The following is a 10,634-nucleotide window of genomic DNA, read 5'->3' as shown; positions in this document are numbered from 1 at the left end:
TGTCTCTGAGGGCAGAGTACTGAGCACAGTGTGAGCAGCACCCACCCAGTGCTCTGCGCTACTGCTGCCTCCAGTGGGTGAAGACATGGAAATGGGGCAGTCAGGTTACCTTCTTTTAGCAACTGCTTGGAAAAGAAAACAGATACAATTAATGATCATACATGCAAGTCTGCCACACATTTTGAGTTGTTATGAAATATATATATATATAAATAAACTATTTTTATTGATTTCAGAGAGGAAGGGAGAGGGAGAACTAGAAAGAAAATTCAATGGTGAGAGAGAATCATCAGTCAGCTGCCTCTTGCACACCCCCTACTGGGGAACAAGCCCGCAATCAGGCATATGCTCTGACCAGGGATCAAGCCACAACCTCCTGATTCATAGGTCGACGTTCAACCATTGAGCTACGCCACCCGGGCATGTTATAAAATATATTAAAGCAAGTTGACAACAAACATATTTCAGAGTTTATTAGAATATGTATAATACAAAGTGCAAAAGATGACAAACCTGCCAATTGAGGCTGACCCAAGATGCCGCTCAGTTTCTCAGAAGTTCTGAGGATCAATGCCCCGTTCAAGCGTGCCCTCCCCCCAACCTGCGAAGCACTCATGCCTGGGATGAAAATAAACCCCGCATTGAAAGCCCATGATCCCAGAATCAGTGGAACACAGTTTAAATACAAGTATTTGAAACTACTTACATTCTCATTTAGCATTCGTGAAGTGACTAGACATTTATAATCACACCTACCATAGCAGAACAAGACCTGGAATACTCTCTAGTTTAAGCTTAAGCCAAATATGCAAAAGGAATTTCAGCCCAGGGGAGCAGAGGACAAAATCTGTTGCCGGGGGGGGGGCGTGGGGGGGGGGGACGGGGGGACGGGACTCTTGCCACTTTGCAGGTAAAAGGAACTAGTTGAGAAAGAAATTCTAGAGTTGCTTCTTAAAATAAATGGGCATTAACTCCAAGAATAAACCAAAATACAGTTTTTTTTAAAAAGCACATCAGTTAGTATTAGTTCCCCAAGATCGGGAGGTGGGGAATTTTGATTATTTGTTTTTTGGGTTTTTTGTTGTTGTTCACTCCACGAACCACACAGATTTAAGCAGTGGGTTTTGCAGCTAGACAGAAGCAGATGTCCTAGGGGCTCCTATCTCAGATTCCCACACTGGGCCTATTGTTTAAGGTGATGGAAATATGTAGAGCCATTTGCAGCTGCTAGAAAGCATTGCTTTCCTGTTTTCCTGTTCTAGACAATGGTGAAGTCCAGGAGAAAAATAACACCAAAGACTTTCCTATATTTGCCTTAAAAAAAAAAAAAACTGCCTTATTTTGAAGTTAGTACTTTTTTTTGTAAAATCTCATCTCTTTCCTTTTGGTTTTCACATACTTAGGGAAAAGAAAGCAGTTAAAGTAACCAATGCTGAAACGCACATTCTTCAAAGATTTCTCGTGAAGAGGCCAGGTGCCATTGCAGCAGGCTCACACAGGTGCTCATGATTAGAACATAAATGAGAACAGCAACGTGCACATGTGGGTTTAAGAGAAAATAGATTCACTCCCTCCTCAGGCCTGCCTTCATGATGTACATGAGCATGCATTCCGTGCTTAACTTTTGATTCCGCTTGTTTGCCTGATCATGGGACGATAGGAGGAGGAGCCTTTGCCAAGGTTGCTAGGCTACCACTGAATAACACTCTAAGGCTAGATATGGCCTTGCAGAGCTTGACAGGGACAGAACCCCAGAGTCCTCCTGCCCTCGACTCAGAAACCGCTTAATCCACCCACTTTCTGCTGCTGGGAAAACGCCATGTGGATGTGTAGCACCACAGTGTCACCACTCCGTCACACTGCCCTCCACGGCTGCGTGTGCCTTGGGGCCGCACTGCTGAGCAGTGGTGGGTCCTGCCCACCAAGCCCACCACTCCCCAGGCAATGTTGGCCAGCTGCCCCCCTCGATTTCCTCTCCGCCTCAGATCCCCCAGGGAAAATGTCCTCTTGCATCAGACTTTGCAAATAGCAAAGAAGAAGAAGGAGTGATTTCCCTAAAAGTAAGAAACGGGCCTAGTGAGCTGCATAATTAAAGGTGTCCTTTCCCTTTTCAATTATCTGCCTTGGAAGGTGAGAGGAAGGTAAGAGGAAGTAAGTTTGTCCCAGATACAGGTTTTCCAAGAGTTTCCTAAAATGATTGAACGATGGGAAATACTATTTGGACAAAAGTCCCCATTGCCTTGGAGCCTGTTGCTAAGAAGACCCTTCTCTCTCTCCCCCATTGTCTCGCTTGTCCTGCTGCTCAGCGGGTTACAAACAGCGGCACCTGGTCCGGACGGGTGTGCACATGTCAGGGCCACCTCTCCCCATGCTCAGCCCCATCCAACTTCTCTGGCTGTGTCACGGCCGAGCTACCTGGGGCCCCTGTGAATAAATGGGCAGTCCACCAACGGCCACACAGTCCACAAAGGCTGTGTATTCACTGCCGTGGCCTGGAGCTCTGCAATGCAAGGATTCAATTGCTCAGGCAGAATGATAGCAGTGTTAAAGGGGAGAATAAAGCATCTGTCTGAGGCCAGTAGTTTCATCCGTTTCTGAGGTCATGCAGGTCAAGATTCTTGGCTGCTCGTAGGTAGTGGTATGAGAGCAAGAGACCTGGTACTAGCATTTGGGGGGTCAACTCAGACAGAGCAGATTCTGAGAAACTGCTAGTTATCAGCCTTTTTAGCTCCTTTGGGGCCCTAGAAGAACCAGACACTGAAATGAGAGTGCGTGTTAATACCCTCAACCAGCTGAAGGCCTCCAGGATCACAGAGGACTTGGATAAAGCCCAAAGTAAGATTGTCTCCTTCATCCCAAATAAAAAGAAAAACTGTAAAAACCCAGGGGGAAGCTGTTGAATTTGCATTTATTTCATGTCAGTGCAGATACTGGTCAGCAATAGCATTTAAGTCACCAGTTGGTTCCCATACGAGAGACCACCAGGGTCCAGTGGTGAGGGCACAGCTTTGGTCTCCTAGCTCCGTGGTCGGCAAACTGTGCCCCGCGAGCCACATGCGGCTCTTTGGCCCCTTGAGTGTGGCTCTTCCACAAAATACCACGGCCTGGGCAAGTCTATTTTGAAGAAGTGGCTTTAGAAAAAGTTTAAGTTTAAAAAATTTGGCTCTCAAAAGAAATTTCAATCGCTGTATTGTTGATATTTGGCTCTGCTGACTAATGAGTTTGCTGACCACTGCCCTAGAGTGTCAGACACCATTTATTCCAAGTGGAAGCTGACTAAAAAGCAGAACTTACAAACACCTGCTAGACTCCATGGAGCCTTCCTGTTTCCTTTTACACCCCCTGCAGTTTCCCATGGTCTTTAAAAAAAAAAATAAACTGTAGCACCTACATTTCAAATTTGGAAAACAAAAAAAAGCGTACTGGACTCTGAGGGCCGGGGTGTTAACCTCTGGGACAGTTGCATTTTTAAGGCAAAACCAGAAACAATGGGATGGCCTCCTCCTGGGAGGCAGAGTTCGGAATCTCTGGAAGGAAGCCCATTCCCTCTGGACGTCAGGTGGCGGCAGCAGACAGCCTTGACCTCTCACAGCCTTGACCTCCCAGGGGCCTTCTGGCTGCACAGGCAGAACCTCGCAGTACTGACCGCATCATAAGGGGAATTCTTGGCTAGTGAGCCCTTAAACTTGAGGATATAAATTAACGCTTTGAACGGTTTTTATAGTTGCAAAAGATTTTAGTAATTCTCTCTTTCTTCCCTCCCCCAGACCTCCTCTTTAAGAAAAAGAGAAAAAGGGGATACAAGTTCCTGAAGCAGCATGGGGACTGTCATGGTGCGTGACTGGCCCCGGCCCTTCTGTGTGCCACAGCCACACATCAGGATCAAGTTGTCAGGACTGTGAACAAAGCTAATGTCGACTGTGAACTAGGCTAAAAGGCTTTATGATGCCAGCGAGCCATCACCCTCAGGCGTCCTTTAGAAACAATCAGAGCAAAAGACTCTCCAGGGTGCCCTCGATCTACAGTCAAAGCACCGAAATCCAGAGCTGCCTGAGGTGAAGGCAGGGACGCGGGGTGGGGCGGGGCGGGGAGGGCATCTTGGGGATGTGCAGGCTTAGAGACAGGTTGCCCTTGGCATCTTCCTTATGAGTGTTCAACCCGTCTACAGTCGCATCAGAACATTTAGATGAAATTAGATTCAAGTGTTTGTGGAACAAACCCTGCCCTCCCTCTTCCACACTTCTGATTATTTTCAAAACCGTATTAACTGGTTTCATACAACTTCACATTTTTCAAGTTTCACTGGCAAATAAAGCTCAGGCTCTCAGAAACTTAAGAACGAGACGTGTGATTTCTAAACTCCCTACCTCCTCGCTAACTAAGTGGAAGATTTCTTCAACATCAAGATCGGCAGGACTTGTGATGGGAAAATGCTTGAATGGAAATGCAAAGACATGTTTTCAGTCCTAAATATGCCCGTTCCTTTTGACAAGTAATAATAATAATAATAATAATAATAATAACTCCTTACAGAATTATACAATAATTTACTTAGTCTCCATTATACGAATTAGCATTATCAGACCCTTTTTCTCCTTCAATGACTCCAGTGAGCAGAGAAGCAGTTCAAAGGGAGCCCATTAGCACCTGACATAATCCAGAACCAGTGTAGAAAAAGGAAATCAATCATATTCGAATTTGAAAAGGGAGACTGGGTGACCATTGGTAATATTCATAAAATCCCCCGCCATGACACCACATCCCATGGCTTCCGCTCCGGGAATATCACACGCATTTAGGATACAGCCGACCCGTCCAAAGTGGCCAGGCTTTTAAGGAGAAAGTTGACAATTGTTTGTTAGGATTCCAGTCCAGTCTTTCAGAAGGATGTGGGTCCCTCCATCTGAGCTCGGAGGATGGTGGCAGCTGACTGGCAGTGTCTCTGGGGGCCCCGCACCTTCAGCAGTCTGTCCCAGGGGTTGGACTATGGGAAACAGAAGGTGACAGCATTGGAAGCTGGTGGGCCCTCTACCTGTTTCTGGGGTTGTTGCCCACCCCCCTCCCTATGTCTGCCCTCTCATTCCCCCCTGGGGAACCTCAGCCCTCTTTACCTGTACTGGTTCTCCATGGCCCTGCTCTCAGCTCTCTCCGGAACCCAGGAGTAGCTGTCTGCCGCGCTCTGAGGCTTCTTCTCCTTCTCCTCCCTCTTGGCTCTCCTCTTGCGGTAGACCAGCAGCCCCAGGGCCAGAGCCAGCAGGAGTAAGATGGCCGCCACAGTGCCGAGGATATAGAACAAAAGCAGCTTTTGCCAGTCGGGGCCATCATTCCTTGGTTGGGCAATAAGATCTCCATCCGTGGACTCCTCGTGACCAGTGGTGGCCGTGGGGTGATGGCTGCTGTGCTCCATCCAGATTCCTGGGGACCCGCTGGTGGTCAGAGACTGGGGTGATGTAGGGGCGATAGAGGCATTGGATTCAAGGACGGGTCTCCACCTGGTGGGTGCCACCTTGGAAGTGCCCTCAGGGCCCCCAATGGGACTTGAGGCTGTGGTGGAAGGCATGAGGCTCCCCTCTCTGTCTCTTGTGTTCTGCCCCTGGGAGGTCTCAGCAGATGGTTCCAGGGACGTGGGGCCTGGGATACAGGAGACCCCGTCGGGGGCCAGCTCACGGCCTGGCAAGCAGGTGCAGTGGAAGGACCCTTCCGTGTTGAGGCAGTAGCCTTCACAGAGTCTATCCTCGGAGCTCGTACACTCATCCACATCCCGACAGGCCTTCTCTCCGGGGCCGCCGGGCTCGTAGCCCACCCAGCACTGGCAGTGGAAGCTCCCAGGGGTGTTGACACACTCCTGCTCACAGGGGGATGCCTGGCACTCGTCCATGTCTACACAGTCCCGCTGAGTCGCGTTCAGCTGGTAGCCTTCGGGGCACTGGCACGTGTAGTTTTTCCAGAGGGAGTCGGGGACGCATGTGGCCACTCCTCTGCACGGGCTGGAGCTACAAGGGTCCCGGGAGACACAGGTCACCAGGTCATCCAGCAGCCTGAACCCCGGGCGGCAGCCGCAGCGGAAGGAGCCATCCTCCCCGTCGAAGCATTCCTGCTGGCAGCCCCCGTTATTGAAGCTACACTTGTACTCAGCGCTGGCGCAGAGGGGTCCCGAGATGCCCCAGTCGAACACATCGGTGGCCTTCTCCTTGCACAGGAAGAAATGCTGCCTACCTTCACCCCCGGCCCCACAGGCCACGTTGGCTACCGAGGCGAAGGGCACGGCCTCCAAGGAGGAGCTGGTGGCCTTGAAAGGGGTCGAGTAGTTCACCTGGCCTGGGCCCCCCAGGGCCAGGGGCCGGCACATGCCTTTGAAGCTGAACTTGCACACGAAGCCCTCGATGTTGCTTACAGGGGAGCCTGGGTTCCCACAGGGGCCCTCAGACCACTTGGGGAGGTGGCCGGAGAGGGAAGAGAGGGACGGGTCCAGCATCAGGGATGCACAGCGGTTGGAGATGCAAGTGGTCCTGGGCTCCTTGTACCAGTTGGAATAAAGCGAGTCCTCCCCACCGCCCACCCAGCTGAAGCCCCTCAGAGGCAGATCGGGGTTCAAGCACCTGCCCTTTTCTCGCTGCAGTCCTATCCAGAACTTGCCTGTCCAGGGTGCCCCGGGCTGTAGGAGCTGGGCCAGTGCTCTCTGGATGTGCCGGGCCTCCTCCTCAGTCCTCACGGTGGCCAGGTTGCCCCCGTCCTTGTTGCAGAGAAGCTGGGCCTCGGCGGCAGTCAGCTTGCCCCAGTGGGCTGAGTAGCAGGCAGTGCCCGCGCACACCACGGCCTGGGTGTCAGCGCCAGCCCCCAGCCAGGGCTGGCTCAGCAGCGGCGGCAGCAGCAGCAGCAGCAGGCTGGCAGAGGTGGCCATCGCGGTCTCCGTGTCGCCCTCGGCGGCGGGGGCTGGAAGCCTGACAGTGACCGCGTCCGCCCCAGCCAAGCTCAGAGGGGAGCCGAGGGCTCAGACACTGACACTCCAGCACAGAGAAGGACACAAAGGCTGCGGGCTTTGCACGTCCCCCTGACCCAAGGCGCATCCTGTGCTGTTGTATTTCTTATTTCTCACCGGATACTGGGACTTCCTGCAATGAATAGTTCTCTGACTCCTGTTGCCTTCATCATGGTTTTGTTGTTCATAAAAGGAGCCAGGCGGCTTTGCTGGGTCCCTGGCTAAGCTCTGGGAAAATGTGGCCACGTCGGGGGAAGGCAGCTCGGGACACTGGCTGCTTTATTTTGGATCCATTCTCTCCCATCCCTATGAGGAGCTTAAATGGCATGCTACAGAGCGAGGAGGGAATTTCGGGGGGCAGGAACTTGAACATCTCACTGAGTGGCCCATAATAAAATTCCACTCTGGTTTGCAAACAACCAGAAAGAGGAAAGAATCCTCAGACTTGACACACGAGACCATGGATGGTTATCATTTCAGCCTTTTTTAGAAAGCAAAGTGGATTTTTCTTTTCCTATCTCACGTTCCCTTCAGGGTTGGGAGCCTTGTCTCTTTTATTCCCCCCATCGTGAACTTTAAATAGAGAGGCAGTTTTTAAATAGGAACTGGGCCGTGGGAATGTCTGAGTGTCTCATAGAGCGCCAAGCGCCTCGAGAACATCAAACCAAATTGGGCGAAATTTCGCAGTTTTCAGGGTGTCACGGTGCAAAAACACTGCGTAGGGAGGAGGCAGTGCACCAAAAGCATCAGAGAGAAAAAGTGGAAATGTTTCTGGCCTCCTGGCCCTGGGCTAGACCCTGGCTCCCCCGCTCGGGGTTCCCGGGAAGGGTCGGACATGTGGGCCCAGAAGGAGGGTCCAGGCCTGACCCCCGCTGCCTTCATCGCGGTTCTGTCGTTCCTGACAAGAGCCGGGCATCTTGGCTGACCACCTCCCACACAGCAACTCACCAAAGGCCCTAGACTATCAGGGTCTTTTTTTTTGGGGGGGGTGGGGTTCCCTGTGTCACAGGCCTGTTGTGCTTATTAGGGCTGTCTTTGATTGGGATCCCCCAGAAGCAGACCCTGAGATAAGGATTCAGGGCAATTGATTTATTTGGGAGGAACAGTGAGACAAAATAAAAAAGTAGGAGCCAACACAGGGTGACTGAAAGGGCAGGTGACACTGTGGCCCCTAGACCTCAGTTCCCTGGGACATTCTGAAAGACGATGTGGGTCACATGGCAGCATCTCCCAGCTGAGGGGCGGGCTTGGCACAGGTCTCCTTCAGCCCCCTCCTCACTAGAGGCAGCAGCCCCTTCGTGCTCCGGGCTGACTGTGAGGATCCAGTACACCAGAGGGACACACAGGTGGAGAATCACAGGGGACCTCCATGGGCTGTGAGTGGAGTACCAGAATCTACCATAACAGCCCTCTACAGAGATTTGAGTTCGTTTAGGGTTAATGGGCTTTAGGAACTCACTGGCTTTCAGCTTTCCCAAAACATAAATAAGGTGTCCATCTCAGATTTCAGCTGGTTATCTTTCAGAGGTGTTCCTTATGTCCTACTTACTTTAATAAGGCTTTGGAGATCATCCAGGGACCCTCTCTCAGAAACTATGGGAGCTTTCCGGTGCTCCTTGTTGCTTATGGAGATCCATTCATCATCTATCCATCTACCTATCCATCCATCTACCCATGCACCCAAAGTTAATTAAGCCCTACTATGTGCTGAGCTCAGCACTGAGAATCTGGGAGGGAAATCTTGCCTTTGTGACCCTTTAAGTCTGCGTGGACAGATATGAGCACGTTGAACAGCTATAACTGTGACAGGTATCACGGGGAGAAGTTGAGGGTGTCAGAGATGTCCTGACTTGGTGAGTGGTGAGCCAGGCTCCTCTGGGGAAGAATGGCAATGAAGCCAGAGTCCAAGGGAGGAATATCTAACAGGGAGAGTGATGCCCCACAGAGGGGGACAGCATATACCAAGGCCCTGTAGTGGGAAGGCTGTGTCCTTCACAGGGTGTAAAGGAAGGGCAGTGAGATTATAACCTGAGGACTCAAAAGGAAGGACAGTGAGGATGTAGGCTACTTCCATCCATGGGAAACACTGAGGGGCTGGCATGCTGAGATGTGAGGAGAAAGCGTCCCTCCTGCTGTGGCGAGGGGCAAGGGCTGAGGGACCCTAAGCAGCCGGCTATCCTGGCAGAGGGAGGGTGACTGGGACTGAGTTAGGCCTCTGGAGGAAGGATAGCAGATTCAGGAGATGATCAGGCCATTCTTGGTGCTGAATAGAGTGGGGTAGGAGGGTTTGGGGGGCACGCAGGAGGGCTTCCTGGTTTCCTGCTTGTACCACCATGCCCTAGGGTTCTTAAAAGCTGTACCCAATGGAGATGAGGAAACCGGGCTGGGCTGGAGCGCAGTCAGAGGGGCTGGTTGTGGGGTCTGAGTCTCCCACACCCCCTCTCATCATGACTTGCCACCTCAGGATTCTAAATTTGCTCCCAAACTTGGGGGAAGTAGCCAGGTTCAAGGGAATCTGGGAAGGCTGGTGTCCTGAGTTTCGGGTCAGTGTTTGCTGTGCACACATTGAGGCTTAGTGAATGTCAGTGCTGATCTCTGCCTGGAAGAAGCTGCATTTCTAAAGGCTTGTTTATGGGCAGGTGATTCCTTCACATTCTCTAAAAGCAACCTGAGGATGTTCGCCTTGAGGCACAATGCAGCAGGCATAGACTCACAGCAGGGGACCTCTTCTACTGTGGACTCCTATCTGCAGCCCAAGCTGGCTCCTCTGTTAACTGTGGAGATCCTGCAGGATTCGCCAGCAACCCGTGACTCCCTTGTTAGTCACCCTGCCGCCCTGATCTTTTTCAGGATTTCTTCTTTTGCTGGCAATTCTTCATCTGGGAACTTGAAAATCGACTGCTCTTCACTTAGCCGAGTGTTGAGGTCTTAAAGAAGAAAGCGAACTAGCAAAGCCATGTGTGCAGGTCATTCATCCGTTGAGCCAGGAAGTACCGTGAAGCACTTACTGTGAGAAAGGCCACGTAAATGGCCGGAACTGCTCTGCCCTGGGAGTTGGGGGATCCACTTCATCATTTCCAGTAACCCCGTTAACTCAGCCTCGGCCCTAATCCCCTGATCTGTAAACATGGAGATGGGAACAGGACCCTGATGCCTTTCTTACTCCTGTTTCTTTCATCCTCTGGATTTGGGGAGGAAGCAAACTGGGGAGATAGTGGGAATGGAGACCACTGCCAAGCCGTCACCAGATGGCATAAGGTAGTGAACCACCTATCTGCCCAGCATGGGTGCCATGTTCCTCTTGCTGACCCACTGAGTTTCGAAATACGGTGCAGTTGCTTTACTGGCTCTCCCCTCCCTCCTTGGCTCCCTCTGACTTTCTCTCTGTCCCTTGAAGAGAGACCATGACGTCCACAAGGTCAGCAGACAATATACACAATAATTAAAAGTTGGTCTTTTAAATTATCTGTTTATTTTCACCAAGCCCCATTAACAAGGTTAATGATAAAACTCTCCTCCCCGAAAAAAAAAAAAAAAAAACACTTGTTTGTTGTTGGTCTAAATTCTAAACAATTGTGGTAGCCTTGGTTATTTTAATAATATATATGCAGACTTCAGATTAGCACCTTTGAATTGCTCATGCTTTAAGAAGCAT

The 10,634-nt window shown here is 51.0% G+C and overlaps 1 protein-coding gene across 1 annotated transcript; it reads right to left on the bottom strand.

The window, feature by feature from the left end:
• Positions 1-447: 447 nt before the first annotated feature.
• Positions 448-7,061, bottom strand: CD93 (CD93 molecule). Its single transcript, XM_084888019.1, has 2 exons — positions 5,112-7,061; positions 448-4,984 (listed from the first exon to the last, which is right to left on the bottom strand). The coding sequence occupies exons 1-2, from the start codon at positions 6,899-6,901 to the stop codon at positions 4,960-4,962; spliced, it is 1,815 nt and encodes a 604-aa protein (XP_084744145.1). The 5' UTR covers positions 6,902-7,061; the 3' UTR covers positions 448-4,959.
• Between the last annotated feature and the right edge of the window lie 3,573 nt (positions 7,062-10,634).

The sequence above is a fragment of the Pipistrellus hanaki genome (assembly GCF_964339955.1).
Source record: "Pipistrellus hanaki genome assembly, chromosome: 6".
Lineage (NCBI taxonomy): Eukaryota > Metazoa > Chordata > Mammalia > Chiroptera > Vespertilionidae > Pipistrellus > Pipistrellus hanaki.
Note: the sequence above shows the minus strand (reverse complement) of the source record. Positions and strands in the feature narration are given on the sequence as shown.

Coding starts and splice junctions, on each gene's coding strand:
- CD93 (XM_084888019.1), bottom strand. CDS start 6,901: ATGGCCACCTCTGCCAGCCTGCTGCTGCTGCTGCTGCCGCCGCTGCTG. Junction 4,985..5,111: donor GCCATGGAGAACCAGTACAG/GTAAAGAGGGCT, acceptor TGTTTCCCATAG/TCCAACCCCTGGGACAGACT.